This window comes from Calypte anna, chromosome 7, assembly GCF_003957555.1.
Source record: "Calypte anna isolate BGI_N300 chromosome 7, bCalAnn1_v1.p, whole genome shotgun sequence".
In the NCBI taxonomy this organism is placed as follows: Eukaryota; Metazoa; Chordata; class Aves; order Apodiformes; family Trochilidae; genus Calypte; species Calypte anna.
The window spans coordinates 25422974-25447446 of NC_044253.1; the positions used below are offsets into that span (position 1 = coordinate 25422974).

The 24473-nt window shown below is 36.6% G+C and overlaps 1 protein-coding gene across 1 annotated transcript in view; it reads left to right on the forward strand.

Annotated features, from left to right (window-relative positions):
* Positions 1-24473, forward strand: part of NBEAL1 (neurobeachin like 1) — a 76811-nt gene that overhangs the window by 37695 nt on the left and 14643 nt on the right. Inside the window, exons 17-43 of the mRNA XM_030454002.1 lie at positions 107-410; positions 1833-1918; positions 2302-2391; positions 2895-3063; positions 3893-4026; positions 4387-4546; positions 4629-4731; positions 5430-5586; positions 6211-6369; positions 6737-6896; positions 7171-7259; positions 8216-8797; positions 10267-10442; positions 10800-10953; positions 12804-12932; positions 13538-13843; positions 13951-14100; positions 15022-15179; positions 15868-15992; positions 16832-16958; positions 18954-19102; positions 19952-20085; positions 20978-21079; positions 22294-22389; positions 22477-22601; positions 23828-23968; positions 24067-24197. Of these exons, the coding sequence (XP_030309862.1) occupies positions 107-410; positions 1833-1918; positions 2302-2391; positions 2895-3063; positions 3893-4026; positions 4387-4546; positions 4629-4731; positions 5430-5586; positions 6211-6369; positions 6737-6896; positions 7171-7259; positions 8216-8797; positions 10267-10442; positions 10800-10953; positions 12804-12932; positions 13538-13843; positions 13951-14100; positions 15022-15179; positions 15868-15992; positions 16832-16958; positions 18954-19102; positions 19952-20085; positions 20978-21079; positions 22294-22389; positions 22477-22601; positions 23828-23968; positions 24067-24197 (4396 nt within the window). The remainder of the gene's footprint in view (positions 1-106; positions 411-1832; positions 1919-2301; positions 2392-2894; positions 3064-3892; positions 4027-4386; positions 4547-4628; positions 4732-5429; positions 5587-6210; positions 6370-6736; positions 6897-7170; positions 7260-8215; positions 8798-10266; positions 10443-10799; positions 10954-12803; positions 12933-13537; positions 13844-13950; positions 14101-15021; positions 15180-15867; positions 15993-16831; positions 16959-18953; positions 19103-19951; positions 20086-20977; positions 21080-22293; positions 22390-22476; positions 22602-23827; positions 23969-24066; positions 24198-24473) is intronic.

Sequence of the window (24473 nt, forward strand, 5' to 3'; positions counted from 1 at the left end):
TTAATTCAACTCTGCCAGAGATAGTCTTCAAATTTAATTGGTAAACTGTAAAAAAAGGTGAGATTTACTGTGTTTTATTTTCTTTCTTCCATGTGTGACTTCCCAGTCTTTTACTTCTTGCTGCATTGGCTCAGCTGGTCAAAGAACAACTCCTCCTCCTCCATCTCAGATACCAGATCCACCTTTTTCCTCCCCTGTTATGCCCCATCGGACGTCACTTGGGGGCATTCTCTCCACGGGAAGTTGGGGTGGGATGCTTGGAAAACCAGAGCTCATCACCAAGATGATCTCAGCAGGGACTCAGGACAGTGAATGGGGGTGTCCAACATCTTTGGAGGGTCAGCTTGGATCAGTTATCATCTTTCATGAAGCACTGCAACCTTCTCAGGTGAAAGCATTATATTTAGCAGGTAAGTGATGACTGTAGTGGTTTGAGTGGAATAAAAGAGGTGATTTACAGACAAGACCAGACTGACCTTTGCTACACAGATACATAAAGAAGTTATAATCCAGAAGCACTGCAGAACTAACCTAAGTGCCTTATTAAAAATTAGTCTTAAAATAGAATGCAAATTATTTTTTTTTATTTGAAATATTATTTTTGCATAGGCTTCTTTATTTATTCTATGTACAAAGCAGCTAAAATCAAAATGCTAGCTAGTAATTTCAGTTGTAAATTTTTAATTTTTGCTACTGTGTATCTACATCTGAGTTTACAGTTGTGACTGTTAAGTGTTGCCATTGTTTTGACAAGCTGCTTGAAGACTGTCACAACTTAGCAGTTTGTGTGGACCAAAAACCAAAGGACAGAATTAGTGTCTATTCCCCCCCCCCCAAGGGAAGATGAAAGGGGAATAAGGACTAGACACTTGAAGTTGGAAACTGAAAACAGTTGGAGAGATATTTATTAGTATAGGAGAAAGGCAATAACAGAAGGGATAAAGTAACAAAAATGCAAACATATACAAATATATATAAATAAAACAGTCTCAATGCTGGCAGGGATAGGTGCCTGAGGGTCCCTTGGGGCAGGGCCCCCTCAGGAGGGGGCTCCACGGCTCTTCCCAGCACCCCATGGATGTGGATTCTGCAGAGCAGGTGGGGAGCTGGGGGTAAAGGAGCGCAGGGGAACAGCAGCGCAGGAAGAGAGGAGGGGCTGCGGTCTGCAGGAGCTTTATAGAGTATGGGCAGGGTTGGGGAGGGAACAGACCCCGATGTGTTCCCCTCCTCTCAGAGTCTGAAAGCCCTCCTGCTTTAGCTCCTCAAATTCAAACGATGATAAAGGTGTTGGACGCTTGGGATTTTTGCACAAGAATCAATTCTTTAAGGGATCATTAAAAAAAACCAACCAACAACTCCTATAAGCTGTTTTACGATTCAAAGTCTTAAAGTATTAAGTTTCTTAATGATCTGCCGTTGTTAGAGATAAGCATGAGAACATGCCTGTCATTTAAAAGAAATATTTTGTATTACTAAAGTATCTTGAATGTCACTCATTTGCTGGACAGTTGAGCTTGGTGACAGAAGGACTGATGGAAGTATGAGACAGGTATTTGTAAAGAGAAATTTTAGATCTGTTTGTATTAAAAAGTCTGCCTTTGTATAGTTAAGCTTTTTATAAAGAATGTATTTCTTCTTAAGCACACCCTGTGGAATGCATGATTTAAGTCAAAGATTACTTCAAAGCATGTCTCATAGGTATGGTTCAGAGTGTCCTATTTGTTGCAACACAGTAGTATAAAATTTGTGAAGGTCAACATTAATATCCAGTGTACACTTAAGTATTTGTGTTATATATAATTTATATATTTCAAAAATATAATTTTTAATAGGTCCAAACTGTTTAACTCCGTGGAAGTCTCAAGAGGCTGAAGTAGCAGATCTCCCAAGTAAGGTCCTGCTTCACTATACACCAAAGGTATGAAACAATACATAGTTTATCTTTGTTTACACAGTGTGCAGTAATTTCAGAATAAGTTCTAGGTAGCCTTTTTTTTTTTTTCCCTGTTTCACCCAACAGGTGAGCATGCCATCTTTATGCTCTGGTTATTATGGGACGAGAAAGAGCAGTGTGAGAGCTTTCTTGAAATGTAGTCTTACTGCAGAAAGAGTAGGTTTTGTTCTTGTTGGGCAAAAAGAAAGAATTATATTGTAAAATTGTGAATGTCAAATCTAAGGTAATATCAACACAATGACACTAAGTTCCTGAACAATGTTATGCATCATTCAGAAATCTTGTGTGTTCAAGCATCTGTAACTTGTTTCCTAAATGATCTTGTAGCCCCTTTGTTTGTTTAACAGGCCTGCAAAAACCCAATTTGCCTTGACCTGTCTCCAAATCTTTTACATGGAAGATTAACTGGAAACAAAGTAGTGAACTGGGACATCAAGGTAAATGCAAGGGCTCATTCAGCAGTGGGCCCACATTTTCCCTGTTCTTCCTTTTATTGCTGATGCATTTGTAGAACCCCTTTTTATTCTCTATTACATTCTTTGCTGGGTTTGGCCTTCCTTGTTGCTTTCCTACATTTCCTGACAATGTTCCAATAATTCTGCCAAGTGACTAGTCCCTTTTTCCTGTTTTTCAAATACATTTAGCAGAAGATTCTTTCTAAGATTTTATCCTTCAGTTTCTCATGGTTATGTGGGGGGAAGGAGGAAGGAAATGTAAAAATGCACTTTGAAAACAAGAGCTGACATGAAGGCATGTGTGTGATTGCAGTGCCTAGAGTTTGGACGGCTCTGTTGTTAAACAGTGTCTTAAACTAACTTCAAAGTGGCAAGGCAAACATTCTGATTAATTTGTGGTAAGGTTCCTTGTATTCAGAGTAAATTTCTGCTTCTGTTGTTATGGTATATTTATGGTGTTTTGCCTCCGTTTTATCTTGGTTTAGGATATGATAAACTGTATTGGTGGACTGAATGTGCTGTTTCCATTGCTGGAGCAGATCAGTTTTCTTGGTAGACAAATACCTGAAAAGTCTGAAGGGCAAACCCTACCTCCAGAACTAGTTACTCCTGTAGAGCGAGACTGGGTGGTATTGTCATCCACAAAGGCATCAGGTAGGAAAGCATGGTTGAACTAAAATAATTTTACAACTTGATTTTAAAAGCCTTCCTTTGAAATACAGAAAGAGATTTCATTATGTACTGGCTTTCTTGAAGAACCTGTCTAAAGCTGAAAGGCTTTTTTTGTTTGGATGTCAAATACCAGGAGTTCTGCACCATGTAAAATTAATTTACCAACATATTTCAAATATAATTATATTTAAAAGCATTATTTTTCTTTTCATTATTTAAGTGTAAAAGTGGGAAAGTATGAAGTTTTATAATTCCTGTTTGGGAAAGTTTGTTCTGATAATTTTGGAAAATTGTATTTGATAGGTGGAATCATACAGTCACGTGAAAATTTGCAGCACCAGAACAGTGCTGTTTAGCCTTCAACTGAACATTTATTTACTTAGGAAATAGAATTCTTACCTCTGCCACACGCAGTTAGACTTTAGCATCAAAATTCAAAAAGGAGAAAGGAAGGTTTATGAAACCTTTTAAAACTGTGCTAATACTGAGAGCGAACTTTGATCTTAGCAGAAATCCATGGGAAATCAGACCCTGCAGAGGGAAAACGGTGTTGTTGTTTTTTTTTTCAAATATGAAATGGTTTTTAGTAAACAAAAATATCTTTATAATTTTTTGTATGTCATAGAAAGTACAGTTTGCAACTACGGAGAGAGAATAATTGCAGGATATGTAAAGAGTTGTAACTGAAAGAGAGGAAATGGAATTGAGAAATTCAAGATATAGTGGGGGATATAACCAACACTTCTCCTCTACTTCTGTGCAGCAATCCAACAATAAACTTTGAGGCTTTTACTGCTGTTCTGTTTTGCAGAAGCACGCCTGGAGAAGAACATTGTTGCAACTTTTATCTTGATGATAAAGCATTTTATCCAGAGACATCACATTAATCAAGAGAATCTCATTCACTCCCATGGAGTTGCCACACTAGGAGCCTTGTTACGGAAGGTGAGCAAATTTCTGAAACATCTTTTAGTAATGAATGTTATTGATGAGATCTTGATTATTTTGAAACGTCTGGCCAGGATGTGAGGGTCTTCAGAAGTCTCCATAGTACACACTTGTCTTTCTCATTTTTATGAAAACAAAAAGGTGTAGGAATTGTTCTTCATCTGCAAAGTGAAATGCAGTGTTTTGTCTTTTTTTCATGTCCTGCTTTTTTTTTGTTATAGATAGTACTATCTTCAAACAAAACTGATTCTGTGTTTCTTGTGTTGCTTTAATGGAAGCAAACATTGCTGTAGAAGGTAAAAATCTCAGAATTAAAAAAATTAAGTTGTGAGTACTAACACTTGTCTTTCTTGAAAGGTGCCAAGCAGTTTAATGGATGTGAATGTACTGATGGCTGTACAGTTGTTGATAGAACAAGTCTCAGTAGAAAAGAACATGCAGCTTTTGCAACAGATGCACCAACACTTGCTTTTTGATTTCAGTATCTGGAACAGTGGAGACTTCCCCTTCAGAATTGGTGAGCTCTTGGACTTGGGCAACTGGGCAAAGGCACTGGACATAAATCTATCTAGGTTCTAATAGAAAACTTTATATTTTAGGGCATATACAGTATCTTTCTACAATCATCAAAGACAGTAGAAGGCTCTTCAGAAAGAAATATGGCGTGCAGTTTCTTTTAGATACACTCAGGATTTATTATGGGTATGAGTTTTACCTCTTCTAAGTCCTCTGTTTATTGTGTGTGGCTATGGGTTTTTTTCAGCACCACTATAGTGAGAAAATTAAATATAAATTTTGGTGGTTAATTTACTTTTGAAAAGTATATTAAATTTTGTTTTCCGTTTGACTTGCTAGTGTTACTTTAATTTTTATGATAGGAATATAGTAAGTTTATATCAATAAATTCTTGGAAAATAAGTCAGTAAAATACAAAATTGATTGACTTGTTATCAATGATGCAAATTGTCATAGATCATTACCATTATGAAAAGAGAGTGTTTATAATTTCAAGTTCTTTTGTATCCTTGAATTAGGAAGTAGGACTTCCTTTGAAGTGTCAGTCATAATGATTTTTATCTTCTTATGAATATAGTTATGTCATTTAGGAAGATTGGCTAGAGGTCTTGCTCTTTCCTTTGGAGGGTAGGAGGAGACAACCTGAAATCCTGTCCTGTATCCAGATTAGTACAGGTCTACATTTCAGGGATTCTATAGTCTTGATAATTCTCATGTGCTATTGCATATCACTACTCAGTTAGTTGCCTTAATTCAGTAAAAATTGATAGCCTGTGCCATCATATCTGGGTAGATAAAAAATTACAAAACTAGCCCAACCAAACTGCTGTTAGTGAGTTATGAAAAACTTCCTTAGGTTGTTTTTCCTGTCTGATGGTGTGCAGGAGTGGCTGTAAAGACAGTGATTTGGCTCCTGATGACCTGAGAACAATACGGACATCTCTCTACGGACTGATCAAATATTTCCTGATCAAAGGTGGAACACATGAAGAAATACAGAGCATCATAGGATACATAGCTGCCACCAGTGAGGAGGAGCAGGTATCCAATATGACATAAATTAACAATATAAACTGTTTTAGTTTTAATTCTTGGTGTTTAGAAATCTCATGTTTTGTGTGCTTAACAGAGGGGGGGAACAAAAAGGAAAAAGACCACAAGCAAAGTGTTACTTGGTTCTGTCTAGGTGCAGCTGAGGATGGTTATAGGAGCACACTGGCAACTTGACAAAATGTTCTACAGGTCACCATGGTTTTGGTGGTAATTTTTAGCCTCTGAAGAGAGGAAGAAGCACACAATGTGCATACTGGCATTAGAAAAGTTCATTTGCAAAACTGAATTAATTTGACTTCAAGTGATCAGAAATTGTAATGATGTGGTTTCTATTTTGTAGACATCAACAGAACTTCAATTTGATTTGTAGCTCTAATTGCAGTTTGATATGGTGTTATAAAAATTTTATCCAAATCCTCTCATTTTAGATGTAGTAATACTATATTTAGTAATATATAGTAATACTATATGTTCAGTAAACTATACTGAACAAACAAAATGTCTTGTTTGTAACAAGCAGAGGGTAAAATTTAAAAGCCAAGACAATTTTACCCAAACAGAGCATGAAGTCTGAGTGAAGTGTGGATTAATTTACTTGTCTTAATTTTGTAGCTCTGTGGAATTCTGGATGTTCTCTTCAGCCTGCTTCATTCCAGCCCGACCCCAGACCAGCTTTTCTTATTGCTTTTTGAACCAGGGAATGCTGATATTCTTTATGCTCTGTTATTGCATCCGAGATACTCTGACAGGCTTAGAGAACTTGTATTCAAGGTAATGAAGTGAATTCATAAATTAATGGGTTGAATATGAATTTGTATTTTTCAATGGTCTGACTGCAGAACTGTATGCAATTACAAAGACACTAATCATCCAAGTCTTGATTATCTTTTTCTTCTCTCTTCTGTTACATTAGCTAGATGGTATTGTTCTCTGTAATAGTCACAATGGAATTGGTGTTATCTAAGGATTGGGATCTTTAAAAAAAATAATAAAAGAGTAAGCTAACTCAAATGTTGTTTGAGTTAGCTTACAAAGTAAATTTTAAAACCAGTGGGCTAATGCATATCAAGCAATTAGGTTTAAGAGGTCTGGATGCTTTCTTGTGTTTGATTCACATTTGTGTGTACTTTTCTTGCAGATTGTGGAAGAGATGCTGAAATGTACTAAAGTTTATGAACGCAGTAAACACCGTATGAGACTCAGAGAAGTGGGATACTCTGGACTTGGGCTTCTTCTGAATGAATCATCAGTTACTGTTTCTCTTATTAAAAACCTTCTTAACCAGGTTCTGTCTGCAGGTAATTGGCAAGTGCTGTGCCTACCACTAGTAAACTCCCGCTGCTCAAAGAAAATCTGGGGTTTTTTTGTTGAGGAAAATAAGTGTTGTTACATCACCGAGCTTTTCTATTCAATGTTCACAGTAGTCTCAGCTACCATTTCCTTTGTTCCATCAAGTTTGCCCCTTTCACTATCTCTGGATGTAGACCTAACCTCAAAGGCAATTTTTAATATTTAGCTGTTGCATTCTTTTGCATGATATTGTTTGTGTTGTTTTTTCTTTCTCCTCTACAGATCCCGCTGTGAATTACAAAGATCTCCTCGCTGTAGTGCACCTGGCTCATAGATCAGATATTAACATGAGAGTGGTTATCTGTAGAAAGGTCAGTTGTCTTTAAAACTGGAATCCTGTCCTTTAATCCCAGAGACTGTTCAGTGTGATATCTGAACTATTTTTTGAGGGACAGTAGCTGTATTTGTTACTACTGCTTCCTGTAGCAATAATTTATGATAAAAATGCAGCCCATCTGTCACTTAATGTTCACCTTTATGTATTCAAGTCCTTTTAAAAAGCAGAAGTGAAGGCTCTATTGTGATTCTCAAATAGCTTGTATTTTTTACAGGTTAAAATTAGTAGACTCCTTGAATTGCTGAATTTACTCAAAGGATGCTTGAGACTGTGATCGAGGCTTTTGTATTACTGTGTTATAGAACATATTATGGTTCAAGAGTGGTTGTGGATGCAGGGAAGAGATGGGGAAAAGGAAAACCTTTTCTTAAACTGAGCTCACTCCAGTTTTTGTCACTGGATTTGGTAGTACTGAATATAGCTGTGAAGCACTGTGTTGCTTGTCAAGGTTTCTCAAAGTCAAATGATGTACACTGCCAGTAAGCTATGAATACTGCAGCTTTCTTACTTTTATCTATTTAATAGTTCATAATCAAGCATCCCTTCAGTTCTAGATTTATTTTTTGTTTTATTTGATAGACTAAGAGCTCGATAGGATTAGTGGTTGCAATGATTGTCTTTTGCAGGAATTGTTGCAGAAGAATGGCTGAAATACAAAGATTTGCCAAAGTGCTTTGATAGCTTCTTTTCTCACTTCTGAGAAGTTTTTTCTTTTTTCTTTTTTTTTCTCTCAAATTGTATTTCTCATGAGAAAAATGGGTCAGGTTTTTTTTTGCTTGTTTGCTTCTTATTTGGCAGTTGTGGTAATTTTACAATGTTCTTAAAGGCAAAAAAGTTTTAAGATCATAAAATATTTCATTGAAAAGGCAGAATGAATACAGTTAAAGTTAAATTAATGTATAGGCATGGGATATCTTTTCCTATCCTTAGGTTTTGCACCTTTTGCATTCCCAATTGGATGCAGCACAACAGATTGCTCAGCAGTTGGGCTGGCAGGATACTTTGATTAGACTGTTCCTGAAAGAAAACACAGAAATCCAGATGGACTTTAAAGAGAACAGGACTGGTTCCTCAAGGGAAGAGGAAAAAAAACCTTCTGCTGAAGAACTTCAGAAACATCAACCTGATAAGACAGAGGTAGACAAAACTGGCAGCTTTGTATCTGTTAATAGTCTCTTTAATCAGTGGAGTTTAGAAGACAACAAATCCCTGAATGTCCCTGCTCATTTCTCTGTTATGCCACTGGAAGATGCATCCACAGTGGAGATTTCTTTTAGGTCAGAGAACCAAGAAGATTCGTGGCACAGATACCCTTCACATTTGAGTTTAGATCTGTCCAGTGTTGACTCTTATGAAATGACTGACATGGTGAATCAGATGACGGATAGCCAGCCCAGCACACCATCACCTATAGAGAACACAAAACCATTCTCTGGGCAGCCTGACAAAGAGCTGGGTGTTACAAATGATGTGAACTTCACGGCTGATCTTTCTTTATTTGAAAACCAAGGAGTAAGTAATTCACTCCCTATGTGGTTCATTTCTCCAAATGTCTGCAATTGCTTTTAATTTTTTTTAATAAATGGATGGATTGACCCTTTTCTTCCTGTTTGATTTTCTGAAAAAAATATTATAGTGAGTAAGGGTACTTCCTTTTGTAATGTCTCTTCTTTTTTGGTCACCTAGCTGGAACAGATTTAAAGAAAAAACATAAAACCCCAAAGCAACTTGCAAACTTCTTCTACCCCCTGCCCTGTATTTCAGCAACCTTTATCTTCCAGAAGAGGCATAGTGTCATAGAATCATTTTGTTTGGAAAAGACCTTTAATATCATCAACTATTAACTGACATTGCCAGGTCTACCTCTAATCCATGTCCCTAAGCACCTCATCTAACTGTCTCTTAAATACCTCCAGGGATGGTGACTCAAACACTTTCTTGTAAGCCTGTCCCAATGCTTGACAACTCTTTCCGTGAAGAAATTTTTCCTAATATTTGATCAAAACCTTCCCTGGTGGAACTTGAGGCCATCTCCTCTTGTCCTGTCACTTGCTACTTGTGAGGCCAAGCCTCATCTGGCTACAACAGCCTTTAAAGTAGTTGTAGAGAGTGATAAGGTCTCCTCTCAGTCTCATTTTCTCCAGAGTCAGCAGCCCCGGTTCCTTCAGTCCCTCCTTCTACCTCTGCTCGAGACCCTTCACACCTTCATTGCTTTTCTGTGGACATGCTCCAAGACCTCCAAGTCCTTGTAGTGAGGGCCCCAAAACTGAAAACAATATTTGAAATGCAGCTTCACCAGTGCCAAGTACAATCACTGCCCTAGTCCTGATTGCCAGAATGCTGTTGGCCTTCTTGGCCACCTGGACACACTGCTGGCTCAGTTCAGCAGGGGGTCACCCAGCACCCCCATGTGCTTTTTCACTGGGCAGCTTTTCAGCCACTCCCCATAAAGTCTGTAGCATTGCCTGGGGTTGTTGTGTGACTCAAGTGCAGGACCCATCACTCAGCCTTGTTGAACCTCATACAAGTGGCTTCAGCCCATTGATCCAGCCTGTCCAGATTCCTCTGCAGATCTTTCCTACCCTCAGGCAGGTAAACACTCCCAGCTAATTTGGTGTCATCTGGAGATTTAGTGAGGATGTGTTCAGTCCCCTCATCCATGGAGCAGACTTGCTGTGAAAAAAATCAAAAGTAGCTAAAGGTCAGATTGAAATAATGATGTAGAAGTCAAATCAGTATCTGTTACACCATACAATCAAGCTACAGTCTTGTAGCTTGTATAAATGTATAAATATATGTATATAACAATATATATTTAAAAAATGTATAAATACATGTTTTCACATATTTAGAAAGCAGAATTCAGACTACCAGGTTTTCAAAAATGCTAAAACATGCAAGCAAAGAGACTATGATGAACAAGAAATGATTTGAGGTCTTTTAAGACTATAAGGGCTGTTATTATTTTTCTTCTTTTGTAGGGGGGTTATAATGAACTCATACAGTTACTTACAGACATCCTACTATGTATAATGTGGAAAGGCATTGAAAAATCTGATGATGCTGCTTGGATTGAGAGAGGACAGGTGTTTTCTGCACTGACCAAACTGGGGATATCTAATGAGTTGCTGCAACCTTCTCATGAAATAAAACTCAAGTAAGTGTACAGTTTGAGGGTGGGTTCTTTCATCCCTTTTGATGAAAAGCAGAAGTAAAGGATATAGTGAAGCTAGGAAGTGATGTTTCCCAACGAGATGTACTTTACTCTCTCTTCACATACTGTCAGAAGTACATTCTGCTATCTATTTAGTAAACTAGTGTGGCCATAAGATTTTGCAGCTGTATCAGTGGTTTCATGAGCTTCTTACAATCTCTTTTACCTCAATGGCTTATCAAGAAGCTGGCAGTTATGTCATTGTGGACTGAGGTTTGATTAAATACTTAATTGGATTTTTTAAAGCCACTTACACTTACAAGATGTAGTAATTACTTCGGGATTTTGTTTTCCATACAGCTTGCTGGAGAAGATGTTAGAATGGTCAGTCACTGATAACAGAGATTCAAAAGCTCTCCCTACCCATGCTGAAAATGCCTTCAAGCTCTTGCTAATTGTACAAGATTTCCTACAGGCAGAAGGACAAATTAATTCAAATTTATGGACAGAAAAGGTACAGTAAGTAAATGCATAATGGAAGTACTGTATATAGGCTGAAAAAGTAATGAAAAAGTATTCATCTTGGATACTGTCATCTTGTCTAGGCATACATTTTTAAACTAAGGATACTACAGAGTACAAGTTCATAGTGCAGTACTTTACATTGTGCCATAATGAGTAAAAAAACATGAATACTTACTACAGGGAATATAGTTAATTTTGAGAATTAAATACACATTGCGTATTACTCTTTATTGAAAATCCAGTTATCTTCAGACCTGGAGAAATGTTTAGAAAATATAGGAGCTAATGAAATTGCATCAGTTTTTCACCCTTTATCAGCATGTATGTCTCTATGTGTGTGTCCTGAATAAAAGACCATCCAAAACTTTGCTCTCAGTTGCAAACTGAGAAATTCCACTTCTGGGCTTTTACTAGTATTCGAATTTCAACATGATTTTGTGCATATATATAAAATTGGGCTGTTTGCATATGGCAGTCAGAAAAGACTAGCAAACACAGTAAGCAGTAAGTGAAGAGCTTTCTGTCATTGGCTGTTTGTCCTGCCCTTCACTAAATATGTTGTAGACACCCCTAATTTGCCTCTTTTTATGTAGCTTCTGGCAGTGGTCTTGCCTCCTTCCCTATGTTGTGATTGCATTTCTCTTTGTCATGACTAAAGAAGAGAGGTATTATATGGAAAACATCATTATGTCATGATAAATCTTTAAAATATTATTTTTTAAATTCTAGTTCTTTTGAAAAAGATTAACTGTAATGATAATAGCTGTCAACACAATAATTTCTAAACTGTTTTCCAAAATGCCCACTTATAAGTAAACAGCTTAATCTTAAAGCTTTTTATTGTTTTTTAAAAGGCTCCTTTTAGTAAAAGCTTTGCCTTCTGCTGTGATCTGGCTTTGAAATCTAATTAGAAATGAGATCTGAACTTTGGAGTGATAAGAATTGTACTTACTGCCAACTCTGAGTTGAAAATAACAATACCCTCATAAATTATATCCCACTGTGCCTGGGGAGAATTTAGAGCACCACAATATTCTAAGCAGGACAGCTTTCAGCCACAGAAGCATTAATGTGATTCTGGAGAATCACAACAAAACAAAAGAATTATTTTTCATTTAAGTAATTTATTAGGGAATGTATCAAGGCAGATTAGTTTTAAGCAATTATGCCTGGATAGTGAAAACTGCTATTTGGCTTGTGAATACCTACCTTTCACAAGGTTTGTATCACTTCTAGTGTCAAAATACTGACAGAAAGGAATGCCTCCCATTTCCTTTTTTTAATTTATTTTTTAAAATACATTAATGGTTGTTATGAAGTTTCAGGCATTTCTCTAAATCAGATACTCATGAAAGAAAACTTCCTTTTTGGGGTTGCTGTAAATTATACTAGCATTACACTCAAATAATGTAAAACAAGGCAAAAAAAAGAAAGAAAATCCTGTATATGATGAACCTGGAAACTTCAAGTGGGTATGGTATATGTGCTATTAATAATAGTGTGTTTTCAGTTTTGGTGAAGACACCAAACCTGCTTGTGGACTTTGTAACTTTTCTAAAGGAATTGCATTTGATGGAGTTAAAATAGAGGAAAAACCTAAGCATATATGCTGAGTGTTGGTTTTGTCTTTATTCAGGGAGATACTTGAGCTGTGATAGGTAGATTTTAGTAGTCAGGAATTGTTTCAAATTACTGGTTTAACTGCAGTGGTCTGGGGTAATTTTCTGGGTTTGGATAATTTAGAAGTGTGAGCACAGCTTCTCGTGTCTTTGAAATTATTGTGTCTCTGGGTTGAATAATTGTTAATTTTATTTCATGCAAATCTTTTTTCTACTATAGCTCTTGGAAGAACTAGTGACTCTCATGGATAGCCTCTCAGTCTGGTACTCTGTGGGCCCAGAAGCCACCAGGCTCTCACAGGTGCAAGTCCAGTTGCTCCTTGGATTCATTGCACAAGATAACTTACAGGTTTGTTTGCAAATTCCTGCAAGTGGTTTTAAGTGCCTGTTTAATGTAACTGTTGTGGTTTATGGAGAAGCTGTTCCTACCAGTGAGCAGAGCCATGGCAGTCCTTGCTCCTTCCATGCAGTCCTAGCAGCATCCACCTCCTAATGTGAGAGGGAGGCAGAGGGCAAGCTCTTTGAGATGGGATTATGTAGGCATTAGTGGTAGTAAGATGGTGATTCTGATCATGACTTTTTGTTTTTACCATAACATTTACATTAGTAGCAGTTTCAGATTTACATACATGAAGTTTACATGAACCTGGACTGCTCTGCCTAATCAACATTTGGAACAAAGTTGGCAGGGCTGTGCCTGGAATATGAGCCCTTTGCTAAAACCAGGATTTTTGGTCTAGGTATGTGATTGTCTTCATGCAGCTGTGTAACTTTGGGTTTGCAGCTGCCTCAGGTTTGGTCGTCACAGGATGAATAATCAGTGCCCATATTTGCATGTGTGCCTACTGGCTACCTGGGATGCAGCAAGAATATGTACATACTCCAGTGCTAAAAAGATACCTGCTCAAAAATTTATATTTTAAGGGTTGTGTTTATTTTTTGTTGTTTGTGTAGGTCTGTGCTATGGCAGCAGCCAAACTAAACACCCTTCTCCAGACCAAAGTAATTGAGAGCCAGTCTGAAGGATGCTATCTCTTGGGAAAGCTGGAAGGTATCTTGAGTAGATCAATTGAAGAGAAGACAGAAACTTACTCATTTTTGATTCCTCTTGTTCGGACATTGGTATCCAAGATTTATGAACTTCTCTTCATGGACCTGCATCTCCCTTCATTGCCCCCTACCAATGGCAGCCCATCTTTCTTTGAGGATTTTCAAGAATACTGCAGCTCTGATGAGTGGCAAGTTTATATTGACAAATATGTAAGTAGTAGATACTTTTTGTATATTTCCCCCCCTCTTTTTAACCATGAAAGCAGAGAAACTGCTTCAGAAGTGACGTCTTTTTTGTTTTGCTTTGGTGGGATTAGATTATTCCAAATATGAAACAGTATGAAGAGAATTCATTCAGACATGATCAGGAGCAGATGGCACTTTATTGGAAAGACTGTTATGAAGCATTTATGGTGAACATGCACAAGCGAGACCGGGAGAGAGGAGAAAGTAAGCTTAAATTTCAGGTAAGGTTTTGAGTGAAGGCAGGTTTCTCTTAGAAGAAATATCTTAGGAGTTGCCTTTTAAAAGATGGGGAGACTGAGTACTAGGATGATTGAATTCAAGTGATTGCAGGCAGGTTGACTATTTTAAGATTTTATGAACATTGTATGGACATTCATAGAATAAGCTTTTAAATCCTGTTCTTTTTATTTAAGAGTCTTATCTGTAAGCAGAATTATTTCAAGACAGTAGGCCTTTCTCAAAGCTCAGAAACCTAGAATTATCTCAACTATAAGCTCCACCTTCCTTTATTCTGATTTATGTTTTGTATTTAACCATTTCTCCACTATGAGATGAGCCAGTCTCATTTTGTTGGTATTTTTTTAAAAAATCCTACTTCAATACAATGAAACTTTTAAAACAATGAACAGTTCCTAGCTAATGTGTGGATAAACTTGTCTTTGGCTGAATTTTTTGTATAAGGCCCAGATTCAGTCTTAGCATTAACTGTTAATTACAGAAACTATCATAGCTAAATTACATGTCTCATATTTTCTCTGTCTTCTTAGTAAGGATCCTTGTAGTAAGTCATTTTTATTCAAAGTACCTAAAGGAAGAACAGAGTATGAGTTGATGAGTTGCATTCTAGAATACTATATTTTAAGGAAAAATCCTACCTATTATGTTTCCAATACTGTCCATGTTTCTGATGTTGAAAAATTGTTTCCATATGGATTCAGCATTGGTGATGCTTTCTTCATATCTTTACCTAGAAGTTTGGCTTCCACTAATAAGCTTTTTAGAATTTCTTTCATAAGCATTGCCTGAAATTTCTACACGTTTTTACTGCTAGAGCTTTTTTATTTCCTTCTTAATTTATGAGAATTCTTGCAAGCCACACAACTGTGATTTCAGTGCTAGATTTATTTTTAATGGTCTTTCAGGAGTATTTTGTGGAACCATTCAGCAGAAAGGCTCGACAGGAAAACCTGCGGTACAACAGCATGCTAAAGCAACTTAACAGTCAGCACACAGCTGTTCTGAGACAGTGGAGAGCAGTCCAGCTTTACTTGCTCTCTGAACGTGGTCCTTGGTCTGAAATGTAAGAGTGAAGTTCTTAAATCCAATAGTATATGATACTTAAATGGAATTTGCTCAATGACTAACTTGCTGTTTAGAACAGTTAAAACCTTGTCAAATTAACTCAGGTAACCGCTCTTGACATGTGAAAGTAATATAGAATGCATCCCTTTTAATTATTTTTTTTTTTACATATAATTATCAAAGTGCAAAGTTTGATGTGTAATGCTGAGCTGATTATCTGCATATTAGATTTTCTTACCAAGTACTAAAGAAGTTATTGATGAAGCAATTGCAAAACCTTCCTTAGAGATTGGTGGCTCTGCTGGAGAAGAGAGATTAGACTTGTCAATAAAGACTTAACTTTATATGTGTGAAGCTAATTTTAATTTAAAATAATACATTTTGCCTGTCTTAACTTTTGGAGAAGTTCCAGATAAAGATTTTTTAATTCTTAAAAATGTCATAAATTGAAAGCGTAAACAATTTGATTTTTAGTAGAAAATAGATACTGTTTACAAAGTTCTTTAAGGATGATCAGAGATGGAATATGAAGTATAAAATTAAAATGCAGTTTATTGTTTTTATGTTTTACAGTGTATAAGTGGATAACCAGTATTTCTCTAAACCTGTACTCTTTGATAACCGGTTCATCCAAGTGAGTTATTACCTTATTTTAACTGTTTTTATACATATTCTTGTTTTCCTAGGAAACAGCAGCCCATTCACTGGAAACTTTCAAATGTTGAAAATTTTTCACGTATGAGACTAAAACTAGTGCAGAACTACAACTTCAATTCTCATCAGGATGCTAGTGACCTGAGAGATAATTTAGGTAAATCTGTATGTATTTTCGATTTCACTTGGCATTCTTCAGTCTTTACTAAGGATACAAACCTTATTTAAGAATCAGTGTATGGTAGACACAAATCTTTAATTTTCTTTATTTCCTCTGTAGTAAAATTTGTAATATAAGAGTTGTGCTTTGATCCTAAACAGCATCTTCCTACTGAGTAGAATTCATTTGGCTTGCTTTATTGAAAGATGTATTTTTGTTGAAAAGAGAAAAGAAAGAAAAAACCCACCTCCTTTATTAAAACACTCAGTCACATAGCTTTTTTGCATAAAATTATTTTTTCAAGGAAAGGAAACAATGAGATCCAAGCTAAGCATGCAGTACTTGATGAAAGCCTTTTTTATCTTACAATTTAATGCATAGTTATGAAGCACTTTGTTTCACAAGTGTACCAGAGATGAATCTTCAAGTTGCATGTATTGGGTATCAAGACTCAAACCAAAAAAATAACACTCTTGTAAACCCAAGTTAGTAAAAACCAAGTGCAGCATCTTTCTGTGAAATTTTTTCTGTGAAATTTTAAGTGTCTGGAAGAACACCGCAAAATATTTTATTGAAAATGAACACAACAGAATTCACTCTAAAATTCTCTAATGTGTTTTATTTTGTTTTTATACTCTATACTGTTATTATTCAACATATATTTCAAGTTAGTTCAGGGACTATTTTTAATGTTCTGCTTATCCCCAGGAGTAGTCAAGAAGTTTAGTTTCTTTTATCTCACTTAATACCAACATTCAACAGTAGAGGATGCTCAGTAGTTTAGGTTTCCAAAAGTGTTACAGCAAAAAAATTTCTGAGCTGTCTATTTCTGATAGGTGTGCACCCAACACAGCCCTCCAGTGAGTCTCTCCTTCTGGAGGCAGTGAAGCAGGTGAAAGTGAGTGACCTGGAAGATGATGTCCTTGAACTACCAGAAGAAGACCCAGCAGTCATTTCGAATTTGTAAGTACAGCAAAACTCTAGAGCTGTTTCAGAAGAGCTGAAGTTTGTTTCTGTGCTAGGAAAAAGCAGTAAGAAACAACTTCAGATGTTGATTAGCATACAAAGCTTCATTTTCTTTTTCTGGTCTTAACAGTCCAATCCAGGGCTTTGTAGTAATTTTGAACAGCAGAAAAATTGCCATTGGATTCATCATTATCATTTTGCACTGGGCAAAAAGTGACTGGGCAAAAAACTTGACTGTCTGCCAAGTGGATTTAACTCCATTCACCACAACTCTCTGGGTCTAGACAGATTTTTATGGAGTGAAGCATACACCAGTCCAAGCCATAGGAAGACAACTTCTCCAGATGCTGTCCAGAATGGTGTCTAAGGCTTTACTAAAGTTTAGGTAGGCAACATCCACAACCTTTTCCTCATCCACTAAGCAGGTCACCTTGTTACAGAAGCAGATCAAGTTAGTCTAGCAACACCTTCATATGCCTTTCATAAACCCATGCTGATTGGATTTATGGTATATGCTGTGTAATTGTACTCAAGGTAATCTGTTCTCTAACCTTCCCTGGCACTAATGTCAGACTGATGAGCCCATAGTTCCCCAAATCCTCCTTCCAGCCCTTCTTGTAGGTGGGTGTCACGTTTACCAATCTCCAATCTTCCCAGTTAGCTAAGACTCCTGATAGGTGATGGACAGTGCCTTGATTAGCACTTCAGATTCCTCACTACTTTTGGGGGGAGCCCATCCTGTCACATAGACTTGTGTATGTCTAAGTGGTGTAGCAGTTTGCCAGCCATTTCCCTTTGGATGATGGGGACTTCACTCTGCTCCCCATCCCTGTCTTCCAGTTTAGGGGGCTAGGTCCCCAGAGAATAACTGGTACTGCTCCTAAAGACAGAGGCAAAGGTGGTATTGAGTACCTCAGCTTTTTCCTTATCCGTTGTCACTGTATTTTCCCTCACATCAAATAAAGGTTGGAGATTCTCCTGAGGCCTCCTTTTCTTGCTAAAATATGTATTGAAACATTTGTTAATGTCTTTTATGGCAGTAGCCAGATTAACTTCTAGTTAGTTGGTCTTTGGCCCTTCTAATTTTCTCCCTGAGTAGCCTGATGAGATCTTTGTAGTTTCCCTGAGTTGCCTGCACCTTCTTCCAAAGACCATAAACTCTCCTTTTTTTCCCGAGTTCCAGCTAAAGCTCTCTGTTCAGCCAAACCAGTCTTCCTGCCTGCCTGCTCATCTTTTGCAGAAGGAAATAGCCTGCTCCTGCACTTTTAAGGTTTCAGTCTTAAAAAGCATCCAGCCTTCCTGGACTCCTTTGCCCTTCAGGACAGCCTTCCAACAGAGAGTGTCAATCAGTCTCCTAAACAAGGGCCTCTCTCAACTGGTCTCCTAGACAGGCCAAAGTCTGCCCTCCAGAAGTGCAGGGTAGCAGTTCTTCTGATCCCTCTCCTTATTTCTCCAAGAACCAGAAACTCTTATCATAAACCAGATGGGAACAGGTTCTTATCTATCAATGATAGGGGTGTTCTCTATACTTTCAGACACATAAATAAGAGAAGTTGAGCAGGGCAGAGGGAGCAAATGCTTCACTCCAGCAACTGGATATGCAATGTAGCGTGTGCATCTGTGTGTGTCTGCACTCTTGAAATTCAGTAGAGAAGTGGCACTTAATGCATTTTATTGTACCTTAAGAAGTTACTGAATGTGTTCTTGTGAGATGTCATCTCTGTAGGTTTTGGAGTAGTATTACTTCAAATACTTCTGAAGATAACTATTTACATGAACCAGGACTCAGTTCTGCTCTGTGGCAGAGTGTTTAAGCACCTAGTAATTAAATAAGAAAATGTGGCCTCATGTTTTCATAACTCAAGGGAGGTCAAGTCCATTGTATCTGAGACTGAAATAGTAAGTTCAGATTTTTTTCTGAAATGTACTCTTATCAAGTACTTAAACTGTAGAATCTACCCTGCCCTGTAACACTTAGTGGTATTTTTTTAGGGATGAGAAGGACGAGCAAAGTCAGAAAGAAAAGCTAATATTATCTGAAGACTGTGAACTCATTACAGTAATTGATGTGATACCTGGCAGACTGGAGGTCACTACACAGCACATCTATTTCTTTGATGGCAGCACTGAAAAAGAGGAAGGTAAGCATGATCAGTATCTCTTTTCAGTGCAGTTCAGCATTCTGTTTTTAGTATGCTGAGTTTGATTTTTTTTTTGTTTCGTTTGTTATTTGAGAATGAGTGTCAAACTAATTGTGAAGAGACATGTTATGGATCTGTACTGAAAATTCATATTGTATCTGGTGGTCAGTGGCTGGCTGATCCCACCAGAATCAGCTATCGGGAACTGTACTTCCTGAGCTGTTAAACTATTCACTTTTCTTAGTATTAGTTTAAAAAAAAAATTTAGTAAAAAAGATTAAGTTTACTGGCTAAAAAGAGTCATTACCTCTAGTTTGCTGTTTGAATGGCACTTCACTGTTCTCCCTGAGAAATAATGTTTCACTCATAGATTGAATAAAAAGTAGTAGTAAGTAATTATTAAAAAGTAGTAGTATAAAGCATTAATAATCTATATTAATTTTGTGAACTTTTAATAGAGTACACACAGTTGAGTATGAAAAAGTGAATGGAACTGTTTCAAACAGTATAGTGAGGTGGTCTTTAGGCAATTCTAAACATAGAGGCTTATATTTGAAGAAAACAAAGATTATTTCATATTTTTTGTCAGCAGAAGACATATATATATATAATGTGTGTCTGGCCAGAAAGCACAAATAAATTTTACACTCCATTGGTAGTTCCACCTGCCTTTCAGCAGAACAACAGCTGAAGTTAATAATACATTTCTAGCAAGAGTGTTGATGAAGTAACATTAAAAAATTTTCTTTTTCTAGTAATAAAACTGGGTTGATAGCAGTGATGCTGTATTATGTCTAGATGAAAAGTTTTTGGTATATTCGAAGTCAGTAATCAAAGTGCTCTTCCTAGGGGTAGGTTCTGATTTCAAATGGCACCTTTCTCAAATTCGAGAAATACATTTGCGTCGGTACAACCTGAGAAGGTCAGCTTTGGAGATCTTCCTTACAGATCAAACCAACTATTTTCTCAACTTCAGTAAGGAGGTATGGGTTTCCCACATTGCCTTGATTTATGTAGTTAGAACAAGTGTCAGGTTTAAGTTCACTGTTAATGTCTAATTTGAGCTTGGTGTCTCTTGTAATACTGTAATACGAGTATCAAAAGGTTTTCTAGTTATAGCCATTAGGGGAATCTAGATTGCAGTCTGTGAAAATCTCAGTCTGACATGTACAAATAGATTAATTTTTAAAAGATGGATCAAACAAGATTCTTCTTTTTCATATCTTTGTTATGATACCAAACAATTATGCAAATAAAATTATATCAGCGCTAATCTAAACATCTTGAAGCCCACACATTTTAAAAAATATTCTGAGTAAATTAATTACAAAGAAAAGGAAATCTTCTGTTTTACCACAACACTGGAAACCATTGCTATTTCTATATTCTGTGATTTAGGATTAGTGAATTTTTTTTTTCCTGGATAATGTGAATGATCCTTGTGTGGGGGACTAAGATAAATATCAGAAATTAGGGTGAGTTGCCTACTCGTAGGTCAGTTTATTAATAGCTCCTATAGAATGTTGTTTGGCTTTTTTTTTTTGTGTGTGTGGTTTTTTCAGTAAATAAGCATTTGCTATAGTTTTGTAGGGAAAACCCTAGTGTAATTTTATTTGAACATCAGAAGTATTTCCTAGAAGATTTCTGTGGCAATAATTTTCTGTGTAGCAGCACAAAATCGCTTCATACCTTATATTACCTTTATATCCCATAACTGAGGGATGTCATATCCATTTATATCCAGACATTTTACACAGCAAGAGATAGGTATGTTTTAAAAGTATAATGATGTTCCATTTATTTTGCATTTTAATTAGCAGAGAAGTTGTTTACTTGTCAGCAGAATATTTATTTATTAATGCTGCTTGCTAACAGGTACGAAACAAAGTCTATAGTCGAATATTGTCACTGCGTTCTCCCAATATTTCTGGAACCAGGTCTCCTCAGGAACTTTTTAAAGCTTCAGGTTTGATGCAGGTATGAGACTTCATTATAAATGGTATAGAGCATTCCTCCTTTTCTTGTAGTAGTCCTGGAATGTCCTGGACTACTAATTTAACTCCTCTACCTCCACTGTTTAAATGGCAGCTGCCAACTTCTATATCCTTAGTCACTGAACTTGCACGTGTATTTTTCCAGAATTGCTGTGGTTTGTGTTTACAGTCAGTGGGGTAATTGGATAGAGCCAAGGTTTGCTGATGTGGTTATGGCAAATGTTCCAACAACAATGGAAAGCATGTAGCATACTTGTTTCTGGTTTTAGTGTATGATCTCAAATGCACATTTTGGAACTTCAGTTGCTACGTGTGCAGCTGATGTCCCCTGATGCCTTTTCATGGTGGGGCTTTCAGCAAAACCCATGTAATTAAGCAGGAAATATGCTCTTAAGGGAATGATTAATATTACTATAAAATGAAAATGTAAAAATGTCTGCATTACCCTAAATATGAATAAATGTTAAAATGTAGTAAATGTACTTTTTTTCTTCCATCTAATAATGCCACAAGTACTGTTTTCTCTGAGGGAGGAAGCTTTATAAATTACTTTTAAAATACAGGAAATACTTTGATTTTTCATTGCTTTCACAATGATAAAAGCTATCATGTTCTATGTTTATGTGGATAAAATACCAGCTGTAATGAAAAGTCTCTATCACATTACAGACAGGTATTCAGCCCTTCTGAATACAGCTCTGTCTGTTCCTTGGTTTAAAATATAATAGTGGAGTGACAGCAAGGACAGTGTTAGTTGACAAATTCCTGTACCCTTAGCCAATGCGAGAACAATTTATAAGTTTTGACTTTAGGACTCTTAATAGATTTCAAAGTTTTGTTTCTCTTTGTCTCAGTCCCCGTCTACCTGCCTTCATGTTGCTTCTTTCATTTCTGTTTTTCTTTTCCTTTTTTATTCTGGGGCTGCTACTTGTCTGCTGCCCTGTATTTAAAAACAGTATTGGCATCAATCAGGGACATAATTTTACTGAAATATTGATAGCACAGTCACATGATCAAGGGGAAAATAAACTTTATTTGGATAGGTTAAATTTGGACTTTCATGCCATTTTTACAGCCTTGTGTCATTCACTTGCCAAGACAATACTGTCTTCTGACAGCTAAATACTGACAAGACATGATTTGCAGTAGTGATATCTTTGATATAATGACTCCCATTTTATCATTTTTGTCCTTCAGAAATGGGTGAATAGAGAAATCTCCAACTTTGACTACCTTATGCAGCTGAACACAATGGCAGGACGAACTTACAATGACCTTGCTCAATATCCTGTGGTAATTAAAAAAAATTCCAAATTATTTTTTTCTAGTTTGAAAGATGGATTTTTTAAATCTCAATTTGATCTTTGACTCTTTTTATAGTTCCCTTGGATTTTACAAGATTATACATCAGAAGAACTGGACCTGAATAATCCTGCAGTCTTTAGGGATCTCTCCAAGCCCATAGGGGTTGTAAATGAAAAAAATGCTAAGGCTGTGAAAGAGAAGTATGTATTTGAACACTCAGTTATATTTCTCTGTTTTTTCTGAGCCTCCAGGTGAAAAACAAATTTAAAAAATAAAGTTGTGACAGTGAGATTTTTAAAAACTAGTTTTATAATATTGCAGATACATTTCCAAAGATTGTTGATTTGCTTTTTCTCCTGCATTCCGATTAGTTATCTTATATGGCACTAAGAGGACAAAACTTACTGTTGTAAATTTTCAGTTCTTTCTTAGAGATGAAAAAATGGAAGGCTGTAGAGAGAATTTAATACCCTTCCAACTTGGAGACATCTTGTGTCCCATATCTGCTTCACAATAAGGACTGTAAAATAATACTGATGACTTGAGCTGCCTGTGCTGAGAAGTAGCATTGATCATAAATCCTTCCTACTCTTTTTTGCAAGCTTAGATTACTATCTTTGAAATAAAATATAACTTGGTGGCTTCCAGCAAACTCCTCTGTAAGTAAGTAGGGATGTCAGGGACTTACACCCACACACCAGAGTAGTGATGCTTCCTCTTTGCTAATGTGGGGAGTGTGCTATCCTACCAGATTGCATCTGGTATTGCAACTTTCAAAACCTGCTTTATTCTGAGAACTTGGAACATGAAGAATTTTCTTTGAATGATGAGGCTCCATCCTTGACTATAATGAAATTAGCTCTCTAGCAGTATGTTCAACTATAATTTCTCTTAATAGGTAACAGAGAAATGTATCAGCCAGGTGGTGGTGTAATAATGTAGAGTGAGTTTGTCACTAGAAAAAGAGATCTGTCTACGTGTTAAATCACTTTTCAGCATTTTGACACAGTCAGCCTTACACTCTTTTTAAAATGTTTTATTTCTTGAATCTTGATGGAAACTGTTACAAGTCTCTTCAGTAATAAATATTCAGCCTGGTGATGTGGGAGGTTCTGTCTGTTATCTAAAATCATGCTAATCACTCCTGTCATGCCCCCTATCCATTTTCTGACAGCTGATAGCAAATGCCTAGGGAAAAATATAAAGAACAGGTATACAAAGGCTTTATCTGGTGTTCTTTTAAATTTTTTAGCAGTCTTTTGTTTACGGACTTTTAAAGTCAGAATTATAATCCTTAGGTTTATAGAGCTTGAATACTCTTATGGATTGATGTGATAATTTCCTTTTGAATCTTTACCTCCAGTAAGAATAATCCACATGTAAATAGCAGTGCTCAGTTGTATTTATTAACATTTCATTTTCTTAGATATGAGAATTTCGAGGATCCCTTTGGGATGATTGATAAGTTTCACTATGGGACACATTACTCAAATGCTGCTGGTGTCATGCATTACCTCATTCGGGTGGAACCTTTCACAACACTTCATATTCAACTTCAAAGTGGCAGGTATGCTGTGAGCAAATGAACAGCACCTTTCTTTTTTTGTTCCTTTTCATTTTACTAAAGGAATGATCAAAGTCAAACCTGAGTTTTCTGATCCACAGGTTTGACTGTGCTGACAGGCAGTTCCACTCCATTCCTGCTTCCTGGCAGGCGCTCATGGACAACCCCAATGATGTCAAGGAACTTATACCAGAGTTCTTCTACTTTCCAGAGTTCCTGGAGAATCAAAATGGTAAACTAACGACTCAGAATATTCTCACAGAAAACTGTTCATGTATTGAAAATAGATGTTACAACCTTTTGTGAATGCTGTGGAACACTACTTAAGCTTTATAATGTGCTTGTAGAAATTACTTCAGTCATCATGCTGGCTTTAAACTGTTTAATAAAAAACCAGTTGTTTTATGCAGCAGCCTAAACCTTGTTTAAAACACAGACTGGGGGTCTATGCATGTCTGGAGATAAAGTTGTTTACCTAATGTAAAATACCATACATGCTCATTTAAAA